This window comes from Melanerpes formicivorus, unplaced genomic scaffold (assembly GCF_026170545.1).
Source record: "Melanerpes formicivorus ecotype bairdi unplaced genomic scaffold, bMelFor1.0.p_v2 SCAF_12, whole genome shotgun sequence".
Classification (NCBI taxonomy): domain Eukaryota; kingdom Metazoa; phylum Chordata; class Aves; order Piciformes; family Picidae; genus Melanerpes; species Melanerpes formicivorus.
The window spans coordinates 1454986-1480399 of record NW_027142364.1 but is presented as its reverse complement, the minus strand read 5'-3'; the positions used below and the strand labels follow the sequence as shown (position 1 = coordinate 1480399).

At 54.0% G+C, this 25414-nt stretch overlaps 2 protein-coding genes across 3 annotated transcripts; both read right to left on the bottom strand.

The window, feature by feature from the left end:
• Positions 1-2104: 2104 nt before the first annotated feature.
• On the bottom strand, positions 2105-14873 carry MINDY4B (MINDY family member 4B). The gene is made up of 11 exons (XM_068145679.1): positions 14794-14873; positions 14502-14529; positions 13763-13909; positions 13198-13317; positions 12740-12831; positions 11510-11675; positions 11021-11086; positions 9969-10039; positions 8476-8548; positions 6668-6848; positions 2105-3244 (listed from the first exon to the last, which is right to left on the bottom strand). Exons 1-11 carry the CDS (start codon positions 14871-14873, stop codon positions 3102-3104), a joined length of 1167 nt encoding a protein of 388 aa, XP_068001780.1. The 3' UTR covers positions 2105-3101.
• Positions 14874-16796: 1923 nt separating this feature from the next.
• On the bottom strand, positions 16797-25412 carry CLRN1 (clarin 1). Of its 2 annotated transcripts, none has more exons than XM_068145694.1 (3): positions 25101-25412; positions 20867-21046; positions 16797-19533 (listed from the first exon to the last, which is right to left on the bottom strand). In XM_068145694.1, exons 1-3 carry the CDS (start codon positions 25351-25353, stop codon positions 19268-19270), a joined length of 699 nt encoding a protein of 232 aa, XP_068001795.1. In that variant the 5' UTR covers positions 25354-25412; the 3' UTR covers positions 16797-19267. The 2 variants fall into 2 exon arrangements, with proteins under 2 accessions (XP_068001795.1, XP_068001796.1); XM_068145695.1 differs by having other exon boundaries at positions 20867-20980.
• Between the last annotated feature and the right edge of the window lie 2 nt (positions 25413-25414).

Genomic DNA, 25414 nt, shown 5'->3' with positions numbered 1-25414 from the left:
AAGTTTTGTGAGAGTTTATTTGCAGAGGTACCGTGCAAGGATTTTCTTGCAGCTGATGATCTCTCCCTGCCTGCTGACTCCCGTGGGGGTGAAGCCCGGCGGCGTTCCCGGGAGCTGCCGGAGCTCTGCTGCCTGTATCCTTCTCGGGATGACTCGAGCAGGAGCGGCAGGGCACCGCATGAGCTTCACTTGTGTGCGTCTGTCTTCGTTGCCCGTGTGCCCTGCCAGGCAGCCCCCTGACGCCCCCAGGGGTTCCTCTGTTTCAGGGGGTGGCACCCGTGGGATGTGTGTGGGGTTTGGTAAGGTTTATTTGGCTTCTGCGACGACATTCCCGGACTGGAAGTGCAAATCTGTAGCTGTTGTCCCTGCCGCAAGGACAGAGCTGTCTGAGGTGCCAGAACTGAGGAGGGGTTCAGACAAGTCTGACAAATAGCCAGGTTGTGTCGTCGCTGCTTCTTATTTTTAAAGCGTCCCTGAGCGTGATGGTGCTCACAGAACTGAGCAAGGGCTTTGTTCTCTGTGAGGGAAATTAGCAGCTTAAATTTAGCCCTGTACTGCAAGGAGGTTATAAAAAGAGATGAAGACGTGGGGGCAGAGGCTGGGAGCCGAGGGAGGCGGGGGCTGTGCTCCTGCAGTCTGCTGCGGCGTGCTTCCCCTTCCTCCTCCTCCTGGCTCGCAGTCGGCTGGGTCTTTGATGCACCTATTCTGTGAACGGGATGGAGAGCAATAGTGGGTGGGAAGCAGAGGCTGGGGTGGGGGACAGAGTGTCTGGGGGCCATGGTGTGGCTGAGGGGATGGCGATCTCCGCTCCTGACACCATGCCCCCTTGCCTGTGCTGGTGGCCGTATTCAGCAGTGGGGTCATGGCAGGGCAACAGCCTGGTGCAGACCCTACAACCCTGGGGACCCTGCGCAGAGTGATGGGTGTAAGCAGGGATGGGCATACTGATCATCCCCACGGCTTGCTGGCAAGCAGCTCTGGCCTGCTCTTTGCACCCTTTTATCTCCATAATGATCCATTTAGCTGCTCCACAGCACACAGTGCCCTGCGCTGTGCCACGCTGTGCTGTGCGGCTGAGCCTCCTTAGCATTTACCGCACAGCTTCACTCGTTCATTATTAATTCAGTATTTGCATAAGCAGAGGCTGGTATTCCCCACTTAAATAAGTGCTGTCTCACCCCGTCTGCATGCAAGGCCCCTGCCTTAGCCTGGGCTCCTCTCCACCCTTCTGTTCTCAGCTGCAGCACCGTGGTGGCGGTGCAGGTCTCCTGGGCCGTGTTGTGACGTCAGGACCAGCCAACATCATCTTCTTGTTTTGGCTATAAATGTAATGAGTTTGGACATCTGGTACTTCCTTGTCCTGGGGAGGGTATAGCGAGCTGGGACAACTGGGTGCTCCCTAACCTCACCTGAAACCCCTGCTGCCTGGCAAGCTCCTGCTGCCTGGCAAGCTCCTGCTGCCTGGATCACCAGCCACTCTGCAGCAGAATGACATAGAATCATAGAATTGTTAGGGTTGGAAGTGACCCCAAGGATCATCCAGTTCCAACCCCCCTGCCATGGCCAGGGACACCTCGCACTAAAGCAGGTTGCTCACAGCCACATCCAGCCTGGCCTAAAATCCTCCAGGGATGAGGCTTCCACCACCACCCTGGGCAACCTGTGCCAGGCTCTCACCACCCTCATGGGGAACAACTTCTTCCTAACATCCAATCTCAGTCTCCCCAATTCTAGTTTTGCTTCATCCCCCCCAGTCTATCCCTCCCTGACACCCTCAAAATTCCCTCCCCAGCTTTCTTGTAGCCCCTTTCAGATACTGGAAGGCCACAGTTAGGTCTCCTGGGAGCCTTCTCTTCTCCAGACTGAACAGCCCCAACATGCTCAAATGAGCTCTTAATTGAGCAGAATGTGAGGAAGGAGAGGACAATGCCAAGTGTAGACCCCACCTCAGCTTGCCAAGCAGTGAGCTCCTCACCCCATCCATGCTCAATCAAAGGCTGGTCATGACCACTTCTCTTTGCTGCTGCTGCTTCTTTTTAATTCAAATAATTTCAACCAAACTGCTGGATCCCTTGCAGAAAGGTTTATTGTTCTCAGTGCAGTTGTCACTGGCAACACACATTTGGGTATGACTAATAGGTCTTTTTTTGGGTGATGCCTATAAAAAGGGAAGTGGAAAGCGGTTGATGTGAGGGAGGAGTGATGTGCCCTGCCCATGCTTGCCCAGCTGCTGCAGGGTGTCAGGACTTGGCCACCTCAGAGTCAGGGAAATCACTGAATTCACAGCAAGGAGCAGCTTGGAGGACTTTGTTTTGCCCTCCTGTACCAGCTGTGATTCCCTGCTGGTGTGTGGGAGGCAGGACAGCTCCAACCTGGCCAGGTCCATGCTTGAGCTGCTGCTGAAGCAGGAGAGAGACTCAGCTGCAGGAGGAGGAAGCCTTCCTTGTTGCAAGCAACTGAACTGGTTGCAGAGACTGAATTAAATGTTAGATGCACACAGTATTGTTTTCACTTCCACCCCACTCTTAAGAGACACTTTGGTATTGATTTCACTTCCACCAAGATGTCTTAAAGAGACACCTTGAGTTCTTTAATACCTCTGCCTGGCATGGGAGGGAAGCAAACTGCCACCCTCTCCCCTGGCTGTTGTGGGAGGAAGAAGAACCTGCATTCACCACCTGGAAAACACCTGCAGCGAGCCAGTGTCACTAGAGATGCTTTTGCCCTGGTACACTTGCTGTGATGCCCTCCTGACAGGGCATCTGCTCAAGGCCCCAAGGGCTGTGGTGTTGATGATTTTTTTTTCTCCTCCAGATCACAGTGTTGGTGGAGTTGGCAGTGAGTGGGAGTTGCTGGAACCCCTCAGAGGAAGGAGTCTGTCCTGTCTGATGCTTCAGAAGAAGGGGTCAGTCTTGTTGGGCCCCTCAGAAGGAGTCTGTCCTGTCTGATGCTTCAGAAGAAGGGGTCAGACTTGTTGGGCCCCTCAGAAGGAGTCTGTCCTGTGTGATGCTTCAGAAGAAGGGGTCAGACTTGTTGGGCCCCTCAGAAGGAGTCTGTCCTGTCTGATGCTTTAGAAGAAAGGGTCATACTTGTTGGGCCCCTCAGAAGAAGGGCTCTGTGCCATTCCAGCTGACAGTGGCACCTGCCCACTTGGTCCTGATGGCCATCTCCACGGGTGGACGCCTCTTCCCTGGGCTACTTGTGTCTTCCCTTTGATCCTCTTCCCAGTGGTGTGAATGAGTGTCTGCAAAGGAAAAGCAGTTATAAAGAAAAGAGTCTGAAAAGCCCAGCTTCCACCTCACAAAGCTTTTAGAGAGGGCTAAAAGCAGAAGTGGCTAGGTTGGTGCAGGTGTGCTGCCCATCCTGCCCCAGGAGGGAGCTCAGGGAGGGTTGAGTCAGTCCCCTGGGCTGGTGGGGCTGTCTCCAGTGCCGTGCAGCCCCTGCCTGGGGAGATTTGGGTGCTGCAAGAGCAGCTGTGGGCTCCTTGTGACGCATTTGCGTGGGGTTTCCTGAGCACATCCTCTTCTCCTCCTCTGCCTCTGCCACATGGTCCTGCACACCAAGCTCTCACTGGGGGAGCCTCAAAGTTCTCACTTCAAACACCACAGCGAAAGGACAGCAAGAAGAAGGGGCTGGGCATAGAATCATTGAATTGTCAGGGTTGGAAGGGACCTCAAGGATCATCTAGTTCCAACCCCCCTACCATGGGCAGGGACACCTCACACTACAGCAGGTTGCTCACAGCCACATCCAGCCTGGCCTTAGAATCCTCCAGGGAGGAGGCTTCCCCCACCTCCCTGGGCAACCTGTGCCAGTGTCTCACCACCCTTATGGGGAACAACTTCTTCCTCACATCCAATCTCAATCTAGCCATTTCTAGTTTTGCTCCATCCCCCCAGTTCTAGCACTCCCTGACACCCTCAAAAGTCTCTCCCCAGCTTTCTTGGAGCCCCCTTCAGATAATGGAAGGCCACAATAAGGTCTCCTTGGAGCCTTCTCTTCTCCAGACTACATCCAGCAGGTGAAGGTAAATGGTGCCCAGTGGCATGGAGAAACAAGGAGCTCGTATGCTCAGCACACTGCCTGGTTCTCAGCACAGCTGTGCCAGGGGAAGTTTAGGCTCAAGGTGAGGAGGAAGTTCTTCACTGAGAGAGTCATTGATCATTGGAATGTGCTGCCCGGGGAGGTGGTGGAGTCACCATCCCTGGAGGCATTCAAGAGGAGATTGGACATGGCACTTGGTGCCATGGTCTAGTCATGAGGTCTGTGGTGACAGGTTGGACTCGATGTTCCTTGAGGTCTCTTCCAACCTTAGCAATACTGTGATACTGTGATACATTGGAGGCTACAAGGAGCAGTTCAGCTTCTTTTGATGTGGATCTGAAACTTGAGGGAGAACCTGGGGGCCTTGCTTTTGCCTGGTGCTGAGTATCCCCACGCCCAGGTGTGGCAGAGTGGTTTAGGTCACTTAAAAAAATATCACTGTCAAAAGTGATTTTGAATCTGAGTTGGTGAAAGCATGAATTAACCATGTGTGGGGGTAGGGGTCAGTCTGCTACTGAGTGGAGAAATACAACAGCAAATTGACCTGGTTTAAGTTGATTAGATAGGATGGGGTGATCTTTTAGACTTGATGATCTTGGAGGTCTCTTCCAACCTGGCTGATTCTGTGATTCTATAGAGATTGGGAGTGAAAGGGGTAAGGGAGACCCCACACTGAGTCACAGAAGGGATCCTCTTTGCTCTCTAAACCGCTCAGGGAGAAGTCCAGGTGCAGCTGGATCCACTCCTCATCCTTTGGTCAGTGGTTCATGCCAAGGAGAATTTGGGTAGAAGGATGTCAGTGGTGGTCATTTACCATGGCACTGTGGGTCCTGTGTAATGTTAAGGTGGCAGCAGCTTGACATTAATTAATGCTGCTACAGTAAATGGTAAGCTCAAGCTGTATGACTTTATAGCAATGCTTAATCAATCATCAGTAATTGGCTCTAATCAATGCAGTGATTTAGAGAAGGACTCAGCAGAGTTCTCTAAGGAAACCACACACAGACACATGCAGGTAAAGGGGTTAGCCTAGGATCAAGGTGTCTGCAGGTTACAGTGTTGGTACCCAGTGGTGTGCAGGAGCAGCCAGCCTTTCCCTCTGGCAGCCTGGGCAGGCAATGGACTTTCCTTTTGCTGGCCCTCCTGGTGTCCCTGGGATGGAATCCCAGCCAGCCAGGGTCTGAGGCCATCAGCAGCTTCCAGTCAGGCAGGAGCTGAAGCTGGGAGTGGCAGAAGGCAGAGCAGCTGCCCCAGGTTGGTTGCAGGTGTATCCCATCCCAGCAGTGTCACTCTCAGTACAAAGGGAAGGCTTCTCTTTTTTCCTCCTCCTCCCCATGCCTGGAAGGGTTTGCTGATCACCCTGCTCCTGAGGGCTGCTTTCCTGTTCCTTGTGACTGCTGCACATCACTGGGCTGAGTATGGCTTTGTAAACTTTACTTTGACTGCTTAATTAAACCCATTTACATTTCACCCTGTGGGTTTCCTCTCCTTTCCCCCATCTTCCTTCTCTGCTGGGGAGGGGTCATGGGGTGATAGAACAACTGCTGTGGGTTAGCCTCAGGTGCTTGCTGAACACTGACATCAGCTCTCCCAGGAGATGGGCAGAGTCTGCCCTGCAAGGTGTCCCAGCTCTGGGGAGGTGCTGAGATGCAGCTGCTGTGATCATGGAGAGCCCCAGGGGCCTCACTCTGGGTGGGTATTTGTAGGGTCATGGGAGGATTGGCTCTGGTCAATGCTCTTTCCTTGTGGCTGCTCCACTTGGCAGGCAATCTCAGCACCCTTCAGTGCTTTGAGCTGGCTGTGGCCCAGGCAGGAAGGGGTTTGGTGTACTTCCCAGGTGTGGTTAGGGAGTGCCCAGTTGTCCCAGCTCACTGTACTGGTATTCAGGATGGGAAGGTACCAGATTCCTTCAACTCTCTGACCCACTAGGCAAGAGCAGAAGGTACCAGCTTGTCCCAGCCCACTGCATGTTGAATGAAAGAGAAGGCAGTGGCTGGTGCTGCATCATCATGCAGCCCAAAGAGGAGCCTGCACCACCACAGCAGGACCCAGCTGTGGGCTGGGCAGGGAGTGTCAGCAAGCTGGAGTTCATGTGGGGGCTCAGAGGTTACTGCTTCTAGAGAAAGCACTCCTGGAGCTCTTGCCAGCAGTGGCCACCAGCTCAAGAGTATTGGCCCTTCCGATGTGGCCAGCTGCTTGTTTGTGGCTTTTCATAGACTCACAGACTGGGCTGGATTTGGAAATGATATTGCAGGGTCATCAAGTTGAACCCCCCTGCACTCAACAGGGACATCTGCAACTAGAGCAGGTTGCTCAGAGCCCCTGGAAGGTTTCTAGGGATGGGACATCTCCCACCTCTCTGGGCAGCCTGGCCAGGGTCTCACCACCCTCAGTGTGAAATGCTTCTCCCTTCTTTCCAGTCTGAATCTCCCCTTGATGTTGTTGCTTGGAGCAGGCTCCTCATGCTCCAGGGAAGGTTGGTGCTCTGTGCAGTGCATGCACAGATGGAATACAGAGCACTGAGCTGTGTGGGCAGACCCCCCACACAAGCTGTCCCCAGGCATGGTTCCACGTGTGGTTTGTGCCATCCCCACCTCACCCCATGGGGAGCTCAGGTGTGTACCTATGGTCAGCTGGGTGGGCTTGATCTGCTCCTGCTGCCCATTGTAGAAGTGCAGGTGGAAGACCCTCTCTGCTCTCCAGCAGGACAGGAGCAGGCTGTTGGTGCTGAAGAGGACCCCGTGCCTGCCGCAGAGGCTGCAGAGCCAGATGGGCACCTGCGGTGTCCGCAGCCCAGGGCACACCTGGAGAGAGCAGGGTGACAGTGTGGGATGGATGTTGTCCTTGTCCCCAAAGCTGTGGTATGCAGGTGTGGATGTCCTGGCTTTGGGGCAGTGCCAGCTCTCACCTGTGGCTCTGCCTGTGCCCTGCTCCAGCGCAGGTAGCCCACCAGTCCCCGCTGCTGCCGTGGTGCCTCCGTGCCTGTGCCACCAGGACCTGGCTCCTGGCCACCATCCAGCTTGCATGGGCTTGCCTGGCCTGTCAGGAGGAGGCTGAGCATGGCCTGTGTAGAGGGTGGTGAGAGCCTGGCACAGGTTGCCCAGGGAGGTGGTGGAAGCCTCATCCCTGGAGGTGTTTGCAGCCAGGCTGGATGTGGCTGTGAGCAACCTGCTGTAGTGTGAGGTGTCCCTGCCCATGGCAGGAGGGTTGGAACTGGCTGAGCCTTGAGGTCCCTTCTAACCCTGACAAGTCTGTGATTCTGTGACTTCCCCTGTGCACTCGAGTTGTTTCTCCTGCTGGCTGCTGTCCTGCAGAGCCCTCAACACTGGCAGCAGCATGGTTGGTCTGCAGCCCTTGGTTTGTGTTTTCTATGATTCTAAAAGTCATGTTCCACAACACTTTCCCTCAGGTGCCCTCTTATTTAACTTAAACTCATTTCAGTTTGGCAACAGAAAACATCTGAAGGTAAATACCCTTCCTGTTAGTTTCACTAATGGAAGACAAAGTAAGGTCACACCACTGGTCTGGGAACTAACCCTGCAGGAATAGCTAAACCTGGCTGTAGTCTCCATGCTCCTAAATGAGACATTAGGAAGAAATTCTTCCTGGGTCCTGAGGCACTGCAACAGGCTGCCCAGAGAAGCTGTGGAGCCTACAAGCCTGGAAGTGTTCAAACCTTGCTCCAACCTTGACAATTCTATGATTCTGTGGCCCTTGGTCACACATTGAGGCTGCAGGCAAAAGTCCTTCTCAAAGTGGTGGCTGTCCCCCACCCTCAGCTCAGCTGAGCCTGTCATGAGCAAGGTGCCACCAGGCTGCCTGCATCCCAGCATGGTGGGGTTGGGAAGGAACGCTGGAGATTACCCAGTCCAACTCCCCTGCTAAAGCAGGATCACAATGGCCAGAGAGGGTTTGGAAGCTCTGCAGAGAAGGAAACTCCACAACCCCTCTGGGCAGCCTGCTCCAGGCTCCCGCACCCTCACACCAAACAACTTTCTTCTCCTGCTCAGGTGGAACCTCCTGGATTCCAGTTTGTGCCTATTGCCCCTTGTCACTGGGCACCTCTGAGAAGAGCCTGGCCTGATCCTCTTGCCCCCCAGCCTTTAGCTCTTGCTGAGCATTGCTCAGCTCCCCTCTGGGGCTGCTCTTCTGCAGGCTCTCAGCCCCAGGGCTCTCAGCCTTTGCTCCTCACAGAGCTGCTCCAGGCCCCACAGCAGCCTTGCAGCCCTGCTGGGATTTTTCTCATCATTATTAATTTCTAAGATAAAGAGTCACAATTTAAAACTTGCAAAGTGTTTTTCTCTGGCCTTGGTCTTTTGCTCATTGAATTAGCAAAGAGGAAATTTGGTTGGTTTGTTTTGGTTATCCCCCCCCTAAATCCAATGTGGGAATAATACAAGAAGGAAACTCAAGCAGTGAGGTTAATCTTACCTGTGTGCAGCTGATGCTCCCCAAACTTAACTTTAACAGAGGAGTTGCTGTGCCCTTTAAATCTTCCTGGACCCTGTGTGACCAAACATGAAGTGTTGTGTCAGTGCCTGATTGGTGCCCAGGAGATCTCTGCCTGCTGCTCTCTGGGAAGCAGCAAATAGGGAGCAACCCCACGGAGCCTCTTTGTGCCTTTGCTGTGGCACCACAGCTTTGTGCTGAGCTGCAGCTCTTACCTCTCAGATCTGCCCTGCTAAAACTTCTCCCAGGCAAGCAGCACCAGAACAAGAGGACACAGTCTCAAGCTGTGCCAGGGGAGGTTTAGGCTGGATGTTAGGAAGAAGTTCTTCCCAGAAAGAGAGATTGGCATTTGGAATGTGCTGCCTAGGGAGGTGGTGGAGTCACCATCGCTGGAGGTGTTTAAGAGGAGCCTGGATGAGGCACTTGGTGCCATGGTTTAGTTGATTAGATGGTGTTGGGTGATAGGGTGGATTTGATGATCTTGAAGGTCTATTCTATTCTATTCTATTCATTGAGGCTCCAACTCGAGCCCTGTGGATGGAGCCAGGCTCTCCCCTGGGCCCAGTGACACCCAGGTGTAGCCTGAACACAGCTGTTAGATGTAGTGGGCCAGGTTTTTGCTAAACATCTACCACAGCATCCTGTTGATATGGATTTGGTCTAGTAGTGGTGGGAATGAGCCTCTGTCCCTTTCCAAAGCCTCTTTACCCCAAGCTGATCACATGGGGATTAGGAAGACCCTCTCATCCCCCACTTCCAGTGAGGTCACCCTGCAGAATTCTGTTGAAATCTGCTTTTGGTGATTTTCCTCTGCCAGTCTGACTGTGGCTGCAGTGGGGAACTCCTGGGTTGGTGCAGTGCTGCCCAGGGGGGTTATGCAGTCTCCCTTTCTGGAGATACTCAAACCCACCTGGTTCCTGTGTGATCTGCTCTGGGTGATGCTGCTCTGGCAGGGGGGGTTGGACTGGATGAGCTTTCGAGGTCCCTTCCAGACCCTAACATTCTGTGATGCTGTTCTTTGTGATGCATTGAGGGTTTCCTGCTCTCTGCTGCCCTCCTGCCTGCTCTCGGCAGGGCTGCTCGGGGGGCAGCAGAGCCCTGCCACAGCCGGCAGGGCTGCTCTGGGACAGCTGCTGCCCCTCTGTGTCAGGTAATGATACAGTGGGGGGAATGGAAAATAAATAGAGATGGGTAGGTTCAGATTGGCTGTTAGGAAGAAATTCTTCCCCATGAAGGTAGTGAGACACTGGCACAGGTTGCCCAGGGAGGTTTTTGCAGCCAGGCTGGATGTGGCTGTGAGCAACCTGCTGTAGTGTGAGGTGTCCCTGCTCCTGGCAGGGGGGTTGGAACTGGATGCTCCTTGAGGCCCCTTCTCCAACCCTGACAATTCTATGGCCACTGAAATGCAATAAGGAAAGAATGAGATCAGGAGATGTGGCTAAACTAGAGGAAAACGTTCACTAAATGAAGTTTACCTTTCCAATGTCCTGGAGAAGAGCAAGCTGTACACAAACAGGATCACTCCATGGCTTCCTTTGCCTCTGAACTGGAGGGAAAAAACATAAAGGAAGAGTTCATCCCAGGGGAGGAATGATGACAGGTAGGTGATGTTTAACTAATCCCTCTGCTTAAATGCAGCCTTAGGTGAGCATGCTGAGCCCACAGGAGTAAAGGTGTTGCTCCAGGAAGACTTTTGTAACTAATTTTGTTTGGATATAGGATGAGGTGTAGGAAGAAAGCAGGCACTGGGAGCTGCTGGCTAAGCTGGATTTGTACATTCCTTTTTCCAGATGTTTGCTTAACTTGCAAGGAGCAGTGGTTTATATTTGTTTTACTTGAGTGGTGCACAAAATGCTGCTCCTGTTCCCCCAGCATCTGTGGACTGTGCTTGCTGCCATCAGGGATTTTGGTGGGAGCAAGGTCAGTTAGAGAATCACAGAATTGTTAGGGCTGGAAGGGACCTCAAGGCTCAGCCAGTTCCAACCCTCCTGCCATGGGCAGGGACACCTCACACTACAGCAGGTTGCTCACAGCCACCTCCAGCCTGGCTGCAAACACCTCCAGGGATGAGGCTTCCACCACCTCCCTGGGCAACCTGTGCCAGGCTCTCACCACCCTCATGGGGAACAACTTCTTCCTGACATCCAAGCTGAATCTACCCATTTCTAGCATTTTTTTTTTCCATCCCCCCAGTCCTATCACTCCCTGACACCCTCAAAAGCCCCTCCCCAGCTTTCTTGGAGCCCCCTGCAGATACTGGAAGGCCACATTAAGGTTTCCTTGGAGCCTTCTCTTCTCCAGACTGCACAACCCCAACTCCCTCAGTCTGTCCTCATAGCAGAGCAGCTCCAGCCCTCTGCTCATCCTTGTGGCCCTTCTCTGGAAAGGCTAGAAATGATCCATGGACTCTGTTAACAGCCTGAAAGTCCTGCTGCAGGAAAGACTATTGAGCTCCATGCTTGAGTGGGGGATAAAATGTGAGCAGGCATGGCAATAACTCAGGGTAAAGCAACCATCCCACACTTACACAGTTGATGTGGTCAGAGATGAACTCCTGAGCTGCTGCTTTCTCCCAGAACTCAAACAGCTGGATCTGCCAGGCAGGAGCAGAGGGGGAGAAGTTGTAAAGAAGGATTAAGTTATCTAAAAGCCAAGCTTTAGAGCCCACTGCTGCATTTAGACAGATGAAAGAAGAATGGCAGAGCCAAGTCTGGTCCTTCCTAAACCAAGGAGCTCAGATCTGTCCAAGGAGTCAGAGGAACAGCTTCACATTGTCCTTCTGGCAGGAGAGAAGAAGATCAGCTGTGGATGGAAGGGAGCAGCAGCCTCTGGGCTGACTTAAAGCCTCTGTGGGGAGGCAGAAGTGTGTTAGGGGCTGCAGCTGGGGGCTGGGTGCTCACGGTTTTGGGGTGCATTGCCAGCTCTGGGACACCTTGATGAGAATCTGCATTTCTTCTTACCTTTGAAGATTGGAGGCCCCAGAGAGAATCCTCTGCAGGGGCATTCTCCTACTCACCCTTTCAGTGAAGCTGTCAGCTCTGTAGTCTCCACATGGCACGAAGTGGGTGGCCGTGGTGACCAGGCAGACCGTGGCTCTCCCACCACCTCCTGCTGCCCACAGCAGCTCTGTCAGGGCTGCGGCCAGCGCCTCGCCTTGCTCCCCACGGCCGACCCCTTGCAACCTGTGGCACAGGGACACGGGCTGGGCTGTGCCAAGTGTCCATCCTTGGGGATTACTGAGAGACCTCCTCCAGCCCTGAGGCTGAACTAGTCCTGCCCTGCCTGAGCTGTCTGGTGGCTCGGGGGACTGGGCAGCCACCATGGTGGGAGGGCAGATACCTGAGGGCATGTGTGGAGAACCATAGAATTATTAGGGCTGGGAGGGACCCCAAGGCTCAGCCAGTTCCAACCCCTCTGCTGTGGGCAGGGACACCTCACACCACAGCAGGTTGCTCACAGCCACATTCAGCCTGGCTGCAAACACCTCCAGGGATGAGGCTTCCACCACCTCCCTGGGTAACCTGTGCCAGGCTCTCACCACCCTCATGGGGAACAACTTCTTCCTGACATCCAATCTGAATCTCCCCATTTCTAGGTTTTTTTTCCATCCCCCCAGTCTTATCCCTCCCTGACATCCTCAAAAGTCCCTCCCCAGCTTTCTTGGAGCCCCCTTCAGATACTGGAACGCCACAATAAGGTTTCCTTGGAGCCTTCTCCTTTCCAGCCTGCACAACCCCAACTCCCTCAGTCTGTCCTCATAGCAGAACAGCTCCAGCCCTCTGCTCAGCTTCATGCCAAGCTGTGCCAATTATCCTTGGAATTTCCATTTTTGACTCAGTTCTGTTGCTGCTGTGGATGTGCTTCCCACCCACTGGGAGCAGTGTGTGCCATGGGGGCTTCCATCCCAGCTGGGGCTGCTGTGTGGCACTGAGGCTGAGCCCTGATGCCCCAGGGCCAGTGTTGGCCAGCAGCCTGGTGAGCAGATGTGGCAACCAACACTGCCCATGGGCTGCAACTGCAGTGCCAGGGAGTAGGGTGAAGGAGTAAGTCCCTCTAGTACGAACCCAGATGTTTTGGTTGGAAAAAGCCTTGCCTGGAACTCAGACCAAGCTTTTCTCCTGCTGCAGATCCCCACCAGCAGCTGCAGACCTGAGCTTGGTTTAACCTGGAGACTGGCACTGACCTTAGCCCAGACAATGCAAGGAAATAGTTTCTGTCCCTGCCATGGGAGGAGCCCACTTCTTACCTCTCCAGGTGAGTTTCTGCTGTGTTTCTGCCAAAGAGCAGGTGCCTGATGATGTGTGCTTGCACAGCCATCAGGATGGCTCTTGTTCCCCCCTGGAAACAGAAAGACAACATCCTGAGTGCCAGGGAGTGTGACCTGGCATGTGCTGGGGCCTGATGTGGCTGTCAACAACCTGCTGTAGTGTGAGTTGTCCCTGCCCATGGCAGGGGGGTTGGAACTGGCTGATCCTCGAGGTCCCTTCCAACCCTGACAAATATTCCCTCCTGAGTCTCCACCATGGATGTGTTTAATACTGTGGCATTTAAAGTCTGTATCTGCAGCGTGATGCTTGATCAGGACAGCTCATCACTGCCAGGGCAGCTGCAGCTTTGCTCAGGACAGCTCTGGAGTGGGGCTGTGAGTGGGAACCCCCAAGCCTGCTCCTGAGGAAGCTGAGGAGCTGGTGCTGAACCCTTTACCTTGTCTGCCTCCAAGCCATAGGCCAGGTCTGAGCAGGGCTGGCGAAACCTGAAGTGTGCTTTGGTCCACTCACAGCTGAAGACGTGGGACACCTTCCCAAGGAGAAGCTTTCTCAGCCCCTGCAGAGGAGGAGGAGGAGGAAGGAGATGGGCTAGGTTCATCTCCCTTCACACCCCAGCACCAGGCATGATCTGTAGCATAGGAAGAGCCTAGGGGTATAGATCCAGTGTGTGCTCACATGACCTAAAACCGTCTGTTGAGAGTCATGCCCCTCAGTTCAAGCAGAACCTCAGGGAACTGCTTGAAAGAGTCCAGCACAGAACAACCTTGTCCTTTAGCCTGCCACCTGAGGAGGGTTACAGCACATCAGTTTCAGGCTGTGCTGCAGCCAGCTTCTCCAGCAGCCTCATGAATGAACGATGCCAATCCTCTGCTCACAGCTGGCAGTGGGCTGCAGCCCTGGCTCAGCCCAGCAGCACCTCCAGCCCCCTGCAGGGCTCCTCAGCCCCTGCAGCTGAAGGAGATGAGGTTACAGCTGGAGTTTCCTTCAGCAGGCCTGCTCACCATTGCCATGTCCAGCGAGATGGGCTGGCCACCTGCATCCACAGGGACCAGGAGGGGCACGGGGATGGCACAGGATGGGTCTGGCGGCTGCAGCCCCCTTGGCTCTCCAGCTGCTGGTGTTCCATCGCCTGTGTTACCCCGGCCTGGCTGCACAGAGAGAGGAGAAGATGGAACATCATCACCCCCTGGCTGCTGCCTCACCTGTGCCCAGTTACCTCCTGCCCCCAGCATTCCCAGCGGGGTGGGCACGGTGACCTAGTGATGAGCTGGCAGAGGGGCAGGGGGAGGCAGGGGAGAGAGGTCAGGCAGTGCCGGGGGTGTGTGTGGCTTCCAGCTTTTCTCAGTCACTGCAAATACCTCCTTACAAGGACTGAGCAGAAAGTTGTGCTTGAGTCCCAGAGAATAAACTTCAGAGCTTCCCACCCAGAGGGCACAGCAGGTTTCCCAACTATTTCTCTTTCAGGGATCTTCATTTGTGATGGTTTTTCCTCCTGTGTTTTGAAACTGACCATGAAAACCTTCCCTCCCAGGCAGAGAAGTTAACTGATGGTTGGACAGCTCTGCCACTGATCTAGCCTAGGAAGACATCCCTTTAAAACAGCTGAAGGAAAAAGGATGAGCCCAAAGAAATAAACCTCTGTAAAGCTCTGTGCTGTGCTGCCTGTGTGATTCCCTGCTGAGCCAGCCCCCAAAACCCAGTAGACAGACCCAAAATGTTACCTTGCAGAGGAGCAGTTACCTGGTGAGCCCCGTTGCTGATTTCCAAGCTGAAAAAAGGGCAAAACAAAACACAAATGGAAACCCAAACAGCAGGAGGGGGTGCTGACACACAAAGGAGCAGGAGAGCAGCCAGGAAAGAGCCCCAGCAGAAAGAAGGAGTGCAAGCTGCAGTAGCTACGTGTGCTGCTGGGCTCAGGGAGACTTTCCCCTCCCTGGTCACACAGGGATTGTTACAAACCATCACTTAAAAAAGGATACTAAAAGCCCACCTGGAATTAAAAAGGGAGCAGAGAACAGAATAAAAACCTTACCCATGAAAACTGAAGATGTCTCTCCATTTGTTCAGGTCTGAGATTCTGCTGGCAATCTCCTCAAGCTGGGTCTGTGCCATGGTCTGCTCGGCCCCACCGTCACCCAGCCCTGCTGCCCTGTGCTTTGGGTGGTGCTGGGACAGTGGGGACTGCCCTCAGAGCCTCTGACTGCCACCCAAAGCCCCTGTGACTGCCACCTGAATGCCCCTCTGGCTGCCACCCAAACCCACTCTTGCCAAGCACCTGAATGTCCCTCTGATTGCCACCTGAGCCTCCTCTGCCAGGCACCCAAGCCCCCTCTTACAGCTACCTGAGCCCCACCCTCTGACTGCCACCAAATCCCCCCTCTGCTAGGCACCTGAACCCCCTCTGATTGCCCCCCAAACCCTCTCTGACTGCCACCTGAACCCCCTCTGCCAAGCAAACCCTCTTTGCCTGGCACCTGAACTCCCTCTGCCTGCCACCTGAATCCCCTCTGCCTGCCACTCCACCCCCCTGTGCCACCCTGGTCTCAGGTTCAGCTCCCACCCTCGCACTGTGATTAAACTTTGATGAGAGCCAGTCCCCATCTGTGTCCTGTCACTGCATGAGGACGATGAATCTTTAATGCCAGGCACTGTGTGCAGCCACCTGCAGCTTCGTGCCTGTTCTGGCAGGGCTGGTGCAGGGCTGGGGGCATTGCCCAGCTGTGGGGGGGCTGCTCCCTCTGCACAGGCTGGCAACAAGCAGAAAAGAGCAGCCTGAGCGGGTTATAAATACACATCAGGATCTAAAGGCTGGAGGCTCTGGGCTCTTCTCAGTGGTGCCCAGTGTCAGGACAAGGGGTAACAGGTACAAACTGGAAGGTGCCACCTGAACAGGAGGGAAAACTTTGCTGTGAGGGTGCTGGAGCCTTGGAGCAGGCTGCCCTGAGAGGTTGTGGAGTCTCCTTCTCTGCAGAGATTCCAAAGCCACCTGGGCAGCGTGCTGCTGGGCAAGCTGCTGTGGGTGCCCTGCTTTAGCAGGGGGGTTGGACTGGATGCTCTCCAGAGGTCCCTTCCAACCCCAACCATGCTGGGATTCTGTGATTGTATCTGGGTTTGTATTTATCTGCATGCACACACCCCCACACACCCCCAACCTTTTCATTGGGATTGCCTGAGTTTGGCAAAACTCCTTTAGCTGCTGCTCAGGGATGAGAAATGAGCTGCAGGGCACATGCTGGTGCTCCCCCAGGGGGGCAGCTGAGCAGCTCCTGCTTGCTCTGGCTGTTACTTTCCACTGGTCCAACACACCAGTATTGTTCCAGTAAGAAGTGAGGTTTACTTTGGGAGCTGGGCAGGAATGCAGGCAGCATCTGGGCAGGAATGCAGGTAGCAATGCAGGTAGCAGCTGGGTAGCAATGCAGGTAGCAATGCAGGTAGCAGCTGGGTAGCAATGCAGGTAGCAATGCAGGTGGCAGCTGGGTAGCAATGCAGGTAGCAATGCAGGTAGCAGCTGGGTAGCAATGCAGGTAGCAGCTGTGTAGCAATGCAGGTAGCAATGCAGGTAGCAGCTGGGTAGCAATGCAGGTAGCAATGCAGGCAGCATCTGGGCAGGAATGCAGGTAGCAATGCAGGTAGCAGCTGGGTAGCAATGCAGGTAGCAATGCAGGTAGCAGCTGGGTAGCAATGCAGGTAGCAATGCAGGTGGCAGCTGGGCTTGTGCTGGTGAGTGGAGTGGGAGCTGGGATTTTTGTGAGGTGATTCCCCCCTGGAGTCAGGGGCTGCTAGCTCCTGCCCAGCAGAGGGATGGAGAGAGCTTTATCCCCCGTGCTGAGGCAGGCCTGGGCAGCTCTGTGTTTCACACACATGGGCCAGCTCCTTCTGTAGGATCAGCAAGGGTCACCTGGAGCTGCACTGCTGAGCAGCCTGACTGCCAGAGCCCCGTGGGACACGGGGAGCAGGAGGGATGAAACATCACCCCTCAGCACTTGCTGCACAGTAAAACAACACCATGGGATGTAACACAAACCATGTGTTAAAGAGGATAAGTTGACATTAAGAAGAATATGCACTTAATGAAGAAGGGAACAATGAGAGCAGCTGGGGGTGGTGGCCACTCGCCATGGCCCTTACACGAAGCTGCAGTCCAGGCAGGTGTGCTGCAGTGTGGGGTAGCTGGAAGCTGCTTCCTGGAGGGGGTTGTGGAGCAGGGATGCAGCTGACAAACCTTTTTCACCCAACCCCCAGCAATGTTTTGTCATTCACAGGACCAAGTATAACACAGTGCCCCCAAAGTCAGCGAGGTCCTTGTCCTTGTGCAGGCTGCTGGAGGAGGTTGTGTCCAGGGGAGAGTCCTTACAGGAACCTGATTCCCCCTCCCCCCAGGGTGATTCGAAGGGGGCTGGGTGGGTGGTTTGTGATGGGTACCAGGTGAGCTGGGTTGTGAGAGGTTCTGGGTGGGGTTGCTTGCCCCTCACCCCCAGCTGCAGGCAGCAGCCCTGCAGATAAATGGGTGGCTGGGGCAGTGGCTGCCCCTCTGTGCTTCTCCTCTTGGGTTTACTCTGCATTGTCTGTGTCCTGCAAGGTAACCCCTCATTTCCAAGGCACCCACGGAGGTAGTGGCTGGTGGCATGATGCTCTTCAGACCTTTCTGTAAGTGGGGCTGGCTGGGCTGTGCTTGGGATGAGCATTCTGGCTGCTTGAAACTACCTGCAGAATGTAAGGCTGTGAGGGCTGATGTTTGTCCATTCTGGCTTCACAGAATGTTAGGGGTTGGAAGGGACCTTGAAAGATCATCTGGTCCAACCCCCTTGCCAGAGCAGAATCACCTAGAATAGGTCACATAGGAACACATCCAGATGGGTTTTGAATGTCTCCAGAGAAGGAGACTCCACAGTCTCTCTGGGAAGCCTGTTCTGGGCTCTGTCACCCTCACAGTGAAGTTCTTCCTTATGTTCATATGGAACCTCCGCTGCTCTAGCTCGCACCCATTGCCCTTTGTCCTACCCTTGGACATCCCTGAGCAGAGCCTGGCTCCATCCCTTCACATCTTTATAAACAGGAATGAGGTCATGCCTCAGGCTCCTCTGCTCCAAGCTCAGGAGTCCAGCTCCCTCAGCCTGCCCTCATCAGGGAGAAGTTCAACTGCCTTCAGCATCATTGTGACTCTGCACTGGACTCTTTCGAATGGTTCCCTGAAGGGCCCAGTACTGGATAAGGTATTCCAGATGCAGCCTCACCAGGGCAGAGTAGAGGGGCAGGAGAAGTTCTCTTGACTTACTAACCATACCCCTTCTAATCCACCCCAGGATGCCATTGGCCTTCTGGGCTATGAAGGCACATTGCTGGCTCATGGTCACCTTCCTGGCCACCAGGACCCCCAGGTTCCTTTTCCCTATGCTGCTCTCCAACAGGCCAGTCCTCTGCTTCCTGCATGCCTGGAGGACCTCACCTCTTCCTCATCAGAGCCTGCTGAGCTGCAGTGTGCCTTGTGAGCCACTCTGGGCTGTCACTCCCTTGCTGCCCTTGGCCACAGGTTTTTCCCCTTGATTATTTGCATGGCTCAGAGAGAGGTTGCAGGGCTGCTTTCTGGGCAGTGATCTTCATGCTTCTGACCATGAGGCTCTGGGGGATGTGGTGGAGTGTGAAGAGTGCCTGGTCTGACTCCCCTCACTGCTCTGGGATGTGCTCTTTGTCCTGGTTTGTTGCAGAGGGGTTCTTCAGCAGCACCAAGCCAGGCTGCTCCCTTGGGCAAGCAGGAGCACCTTTCATCTCCTAGCTTTCTGCTTGGTGTCTGTGGCTTCTGAACAAGAAATGCCAAGCCCACAGTTACAGTCACCTCATAGGGAAAGGAGGGCTTTGGGGTCTTTGGGTCAAAGAGCTACAGTTTGGTTTGTTAAAAGCAAAAAACTACCCAGAAGAGGGCTCTGTGGCCAGCAGTGATGCTGCTTTGTGTGTGGTGCCAGGTGGAAGTGTTGCTGGTGGCTTTAGGTGTTTGGGGTTTGTCCTGCAAGCACCTGCTCCTCTCCTGTGAGGACAGACTGAGGGAGTTGGGGCTGTTCAGTCTGGAGAAGAGAAGGCTCCAAGGAGACCTTATTGTGGCCTTCCAGTATCTGAAGGGGGCTACAAGAAAGCTGGGGAGGGACTTCTGAGGGTGTCAGGGAGGGATAGGACTGGGGGGGATGGAGCAAAACTAGAAATGGGGAGATTCAGATTGGATGTGAGGAAGAAGTTGTTCCCCATGAGGGTGGTGAGAGCCTGGCACAGGTTGCCCAGGGAGGTGGTGGAAGCCTCCTGCCTGGAGGTGTTTGCAGCCAGGCTGGATGTGGCTGTGAGCAACCTGCTGTAGTGGGAGGTGTCCCTGCCCATGGCAGGGGGGTTGGAGCTGGTTGATCCTTGAAGTCCCTTCTCAACCCTGACAGTTCTATGATTTATGAGCTACTACATCTGGTGGGCACTGACTGTAGTGGTGGTGAACCTCTTTGCTCAAAACCTTCTCAGATGATGTCATTCTAGTACATCAGGTCAGCTGCTCCAGTGACTGCCCCTGAGTCCTTGGGTTTGGAGAAGGGGAACTGGAAGCCAGCGAAGCGAATCAGCAGGGCGTTGAGGAAGTGCACCAGGGAGCAGACCAGGATGACCCAGAACGAGTCTGCAAACTGCTCACTCTGAGTCTTGAAGGTGAAACTTCCCTCTTTGAAGTTGGCAATCTTCTCTGAAAGGTGGTGGATCTTCACCTCTGAAGAGAAGAGGATCATGATGAGGCAACCGCAGGAACCTGAAGCAGAGAGGGAGGTTCATCGGTTCATAGAAAGCTTTGGCTTGGAAGGGACCTTAAAGATCATCTAAGGTCCAAGCCCCCTGCCACAGGGCTGCTCAAGTTTTCATCCAACCGGGGTTCCAGCCCCCCTGCCACAGGGTTGCTCAAGGCCTTGTCCAGCCTGGCCTTGAACACCTCCACAGAGGGGGCATCCACAAGCTCCCTCATCACCTCATCCTTACGGCAAGCCCATGCCATGTACACCACCACCAGACCCCATGCTGGTGGCGTTCTGGTCACTGTAGCAGGGCTCTTATTGGAGGCCAAGCCAAGGGCTGCTCAGATGGGTGAGCTTGTTGATTGCATGTGGCTCAGGAGCTGTCATACTGAGCAGGGCTGCTTTAGTGCCTGACCCAGCCAAGTGTCTTGCTCCTCTGCAGCTGTAAGCTGCTCGTTGCCCACTGCACACTCCTGAGCTGTCTCATGTGTTCTTAAATATGTTCTTAAATCATTTATTGAATGATGCCTGGAATCCCTTGTAAAGTGATGTAAATGTTCTTGTTGGCCAAGGCAGTGACACAGAGGATGGGCTGGACCCTCCCCACCTGGCAGAGGGATGGGGCCTTATCCCTGCTGGCAGGGGGTTTGCAGAGGCCACTTTGACAGCAAGCTCTGGTGCTCTCTCCCTCCCTGCTTCTCAGCTCCTTCCTTCCTCGGGGAGGCTTGCTGGTGGAAGTGGTGACCTCGCTGAGACAGCTGGAGCCCTGCTGCGCAGCACTCGCAGCACTCACATCACAGACTTCTTTCAGGCAGTTTTTATTCTCCTCCTCCTCACTGCCTCTCTGCTCAGCTGCAACTCCCAGCTCTAACCACATGTCCATGGTGTGGTCCCAGCTCCAGGTTCTTGGGTTCCATGGGCACCATCCCCTTTTCTGTCAGCTTACAGCAAAGGGGGGCACTAGGGCTGCCCATATCTGTCCCACCACCCACCCTCACAGAGCATTTTGTCATGTTTTGATAGAACAAAGCCTTTGCCTTCCTACCCAGCTTTATTTGGCCAGTTTGGAGTCAGTGTGACAAATGTTTGCCCATTGGGATGTGCTGCCCAGGGAGGGGGTGGGGTTGATGGAGGTGTTTAAGGAGGGACTGGATGAGACCCTTAGTGCCATGGTCTGGTTGATTAGTTAGGGTTGGGTGATCAGTTGGACTAGATGATGATCTTGGAGGTCTCTTCCAACCTGGTTGATGATTTTGTGACAGTCTCCTCCACTGATAACCCAACCCTCACAAGCAGCACCCAGGGGCAGCCAGCAGCTTGGTGGGCCAGGGGCTGGGGGGGAGTGATACTCACAGGCGATGAAGCTCCAGAGGTACAAGCCGAGAGGGCCATGCAGCGTTTCATAAGGGCTGCCAAAGGCATTGAACATGAAGAACCCTGCTGCCACCAGAGCAAAGATGATCAGGACTGTGCAGAAGAGAATGACACTGATGTGGATGCTGGCAGGGATAATTCTGAGCAGATCTGGAAAAACTAAAACCCAAAAGGAGCAAGGCATTATTACAGACACCTGGCACAGGTCTTTCACAAGTCAGGCCAGGGGGGGTTCTTGCTGACTTGTAATAGTTGTTTTAACTTGTGTTCTTCCAGCAGGAAGAGTTCTGCACATTGGGGTTCTGCACTGTGGCCACAACAACCCCATGCAGTGCTGCAGACTGGGGTCAGAGTGGCTGGAGAGCAGCCAGGCAGAAAGGGACCTGTGGGTGCTGGTTGATGGCAGCTGAACATGAGCCAGCAGTGTGCCCAGGTGGCCATGAAGGCCAATGGCATCCTGGCCTGCATCAGGAACAGTGTGGCCAGCAGGAGCAGGGAAGTCATTCTGCCTTGTGTCCAGTTCTGGGCCCCTCAGGTTGGGAACGATGTTGAGATGCTGGAAGGTGTCCAGAGAAGGGCAATGAGGCTGGGGAGGGATCTGGAGCACAGCCCTGGGAGGAGAGGCTGAGGGAGCTGGGGTTGCTTAGCCTGGAGAAGAGGAGGCTCAGGGGAGACCTTCTTGCTCTCTCCAACTCCCTGAAGGGAGGTTGCAGCCAGGTGGGGGTTGGTCTCTTCTCCCAGACAACCAGCACCAGAACAAGAGGACACAGTCTCAAGCTGCACCAGGGGAGGTTTAGGCTGGAGGTGAGGAGAAGCTTCTTCCCAGAAAGAGATTGGCCATTGGAATGTGCTGCCCAGGGAGGTGGTGGAGTCACCATCCCTGGAGGTGTTCAAAAAAGGCTCAGATGGGACACTTGGAGCCATGGTTTAGTTGATCAGCTGGTGTTGGGTGATAGGTTGGACTGGATGATCTCGAAGGTCTTTTCCAACCTGGTTAATTCTGCATTCAGGAAGCAAAACTACATCTAGGCATGCTTTATCTTCAATAATTTTATGCAGCTTTCTAGCTGCTCCTTCAGTGGGTAATCCTGCTTAGCTGGGGCACAAGGGGGCATTCAGTCAGGCTCTGTACAAGGGAATAATTTTTAACCATCCATGCTTGTTTGGCAGCCAGGGGTGGTTTAGAGAGGGACTCATCAAACACACTTAACTTCTCCTGATCCACAGGGGCATGATTAAAGCAGGGGTGATAATGCCTCGGGGCTGCCTCGCTGCAGCTGTTAGCGTGCAGAGAGTAAAGGAAAAGCCTCACATAAATTACTCCAGCTTGTAATATGTCTGCCAGCAGCTTGCCATGCAGTGAACAGGGAGAAGCAGGTGAGGTGTTGGCAAGTCAATTTATCTCCCTGGCTAAATGGAAGGATAATTAAGGAAGGAAGTGTTTGCAAACTCTTCCTGAGGCTACACTCAATAAATATCACTTCTTGCATTGTGGATTGGCTGGTGGCAAGCAGAGAGGGGCACCCAGGGACCCTTCTCAGGCCCAGGGACAGTGTGATGCTGCAGGATGCAGTGCTCTTCAATACTGCTTGAGGGTTTGTGGGGATGTGTCAAGCTGTGTGTTTGTTAGCACAGGTGTGTATTGTGCAAGGACCAGCATCTGGGTTGGGGTAATCCTGAGACCTGATGGAGGCTGGGCAGGGGCTGGCTTGAGAGCAGCTCTGAAGAAAAGGACTTAGGGGTGCTGGTGGATGAGAAGCTCAGCATGAGCCAGCAGTGAGCACTTGCAGCCCAGAAAGCCAAGCAGAGCCTGGGCTGCAGCAGAAATGTGTCCAGAAGGGCGAGGGAGGTGATTCTTCCCCTCTGCTCCACTCTGGGGAGACCACACCTGGAGTACTGGGTCCAATTCTAGAGCCTCTATTACAGGAAGGATCTGGAGGTGCTGGAAGGTGTCCAGAGAAGGATGATCAGAGGGCTGGAGCACCTCTCCTGTGAGGACAGACTGAGGGAGCTGGGGATGTTCAGTCTAGAGAAGGGAAGACTCCCAGGAGACCTCATTGTGGCCTTCCAGTATCTGCAGGGGGCTCCAAGAAAGCTGAGGAAGGACTTTTGAGTGTGTCAGGGAGGGATAGGACTGGGGGGAATGGAACACAACTAGAAATGGGGAGATTGAGATTGGCTGTGAGGAAGAAGTTGTTCCCCAGGAGGGTGGTGAGAGCCTGGCACAGGTTGCCCAGGGAGGTGGTGGAAGCCTCCTGCCTGGAGGTGTTTGCAGCCAGGCTGGATGTGGCTGTGAGCAACCTGCTGCAGTGTGAGGTGTCCCTGCCCGTGGCAGGGGTGCTGGAACTGTCTGATCCTTGAGGTCCCTCCCAACCCTGACAATTCTATGATTGTGTAAGGGGAGAGGCTGCTGCACAGCAGTGAACCTCCCTCTAGGTGCCTGTGGAGAGGGTTGTTTGTGTCATTAAATTTTCATATGTGACATATCAGGAAAGATGAATTCCAGCAGCTCTGTGCTGTCCTGGGAGAAAAAGCATTCCTTCACAGTAATGAATGAACTTGTGTGTTGGGTATGCATGCCAGTGGCCTTTAGAAAATGAACTGCTGACCCAGAAACTGATGGGAATCAGCAGGAGCAAATGAAGCAGAAGGCTTTCCCCTGCCCAACTGGGTTTGCTGGCAGAGCAAATCCATTTCACAATTAAAAGAGATATAGTGGTCAGGGGGGAGCACTTAATGGGAGTAAACCCACAACTACATCAGTTAGCCCATTTTCCCTGCCTCTTCTCAGAGGTGCTGCAGAGCATCCTGCTGCATTAAGCTATGGATGTGTGTGTGTTGTATTGTGGTCACCCTCCTCTCTGGGATGCTTCCAGCGAGGCCCTCAGAGCTCTGGCTTGGATTGGATGGGGTGCTGCAGCCTGGGGAATGTGACCCAGCCCCTTGGTTAAATAGGCTCTGAAGTTTCCATAGAGGCACATTTGGCTAAGCCACCCAGTGACTGCTTCCAAGTACAAATCCTATCAAACTGTTTGCTATTTAGTCTAACCCAAAGATGATCTGAGAACAGTCTGTAAGGATTTAAGCCCTGCATCCATGCTCAGCTGTGGGTGGAAGCTCACAGGGGCAGGGTGCCAGGGATTGGCCAGCTGTAACTGGGCTACCCTTGAGGTATACACAGTGCCAAAGGACACCCTGATATATCACTCTAAAAGGATTCCAGTGCAGGCAAGTAAGTTGTGATATTGTGAGTGAGACCTAGTGAAATACTTCATTGTTAATGCTTGGCTCATGCAGGAGAAGAAAATGTGCTACTGGGCAGGCTTGGGTTCAGTTCTGGCTGGGTGAAAGCTCTTTCTGATCCCCAACCTGACGGCCTGACCTTGCCTTGCCTGGCTCTGATGGAGCCACTCACTGCTCTAGCAGAATGCCCCTCATGCACTGTGCTGTGCAGCAGCTTCAGGTAGCATTTGTACCTGCAGCAAATGGCTGTTTGTTATCATCTATTCTATGTCCTGCCCTACACAAAACCTGGGCTCACTCCATCATTTTATTGATCTTCTTAGCCTTGAAGATAAATAGGTTATGAATATTACATGTGTAGCTAAACCACTGCTTAGCAGCCTTGGATAAAATTCTGTGCTGGCTAGCAAGAACATCACGTGCCACCAGCCAGCTGCTCCTCCTCCTGCTGTTGCTGCAGGTTCCAGGTGCATTGTTTCCCCAATGGTAGTACCTGTGTCTTGGGTGTTTCAAGAGGCTTCTGCCAGCTTAGCTCATCCTTTCCTGATAGCCCAGACTTGGGTCTTTCAAGAGACTTCTGCCAGCTTAGCTCATCCTTTCCTGATAGCCCAGACTTGGGTCTTTCAACAGATTTCTGCCAGCTTAGCTCATCCTTTCCTGATGGCCCAGTGGACACAATGTTGATGCACACACAGAGGAAGCTGAGATTAATTGAAACCCGCAAATATCCTCTTTTTTAAGTACTAGTATTAACCTTATGAAATATAGGTGGTGGGAAAATGTTGGCAGGGCTTTACCAGCAGCAGGAAATCAGTTCTTTGAACCCCAAGAGGAGAAGGCTGCAAGAGGTGGGCTTTGCTAGGGGCGGGTATTTCATGCTGGTTAGGCTCGGTCTGTGAGCAGGGGACCCCAGGGGCAGCTCTCACTCAGCCCTGGGGGGCTAAATAATTCAAATGCCATTGTTACTCACAGGAGAACTGGAGCGGCCTCCCCCCGAGCCCGCACTGCCGCACTCGCTGGCCGGAGAACAGCCCGTACTGGATGTCGCCGATGAATTTCTGCAGCTCCAGCCCGCTGGCGTTGACCAGCAGAGCTCCGGTCTTGCAGAGGATCGTTCCCTTCACCCACAGCTGCCTGCCGACGGCCGCTGCCGTCCCCAGCGCGCTGGCCAAGCTCAGCACCCCGGCGACGCAGAAGATGATCTTCTTCTGCTGGGCTGGCATGGTGCTGGGCAGAGCCCTCTGAGCGACGTGGTGCTCAGCAAGGCAGGAGCAGCAGCAAGGT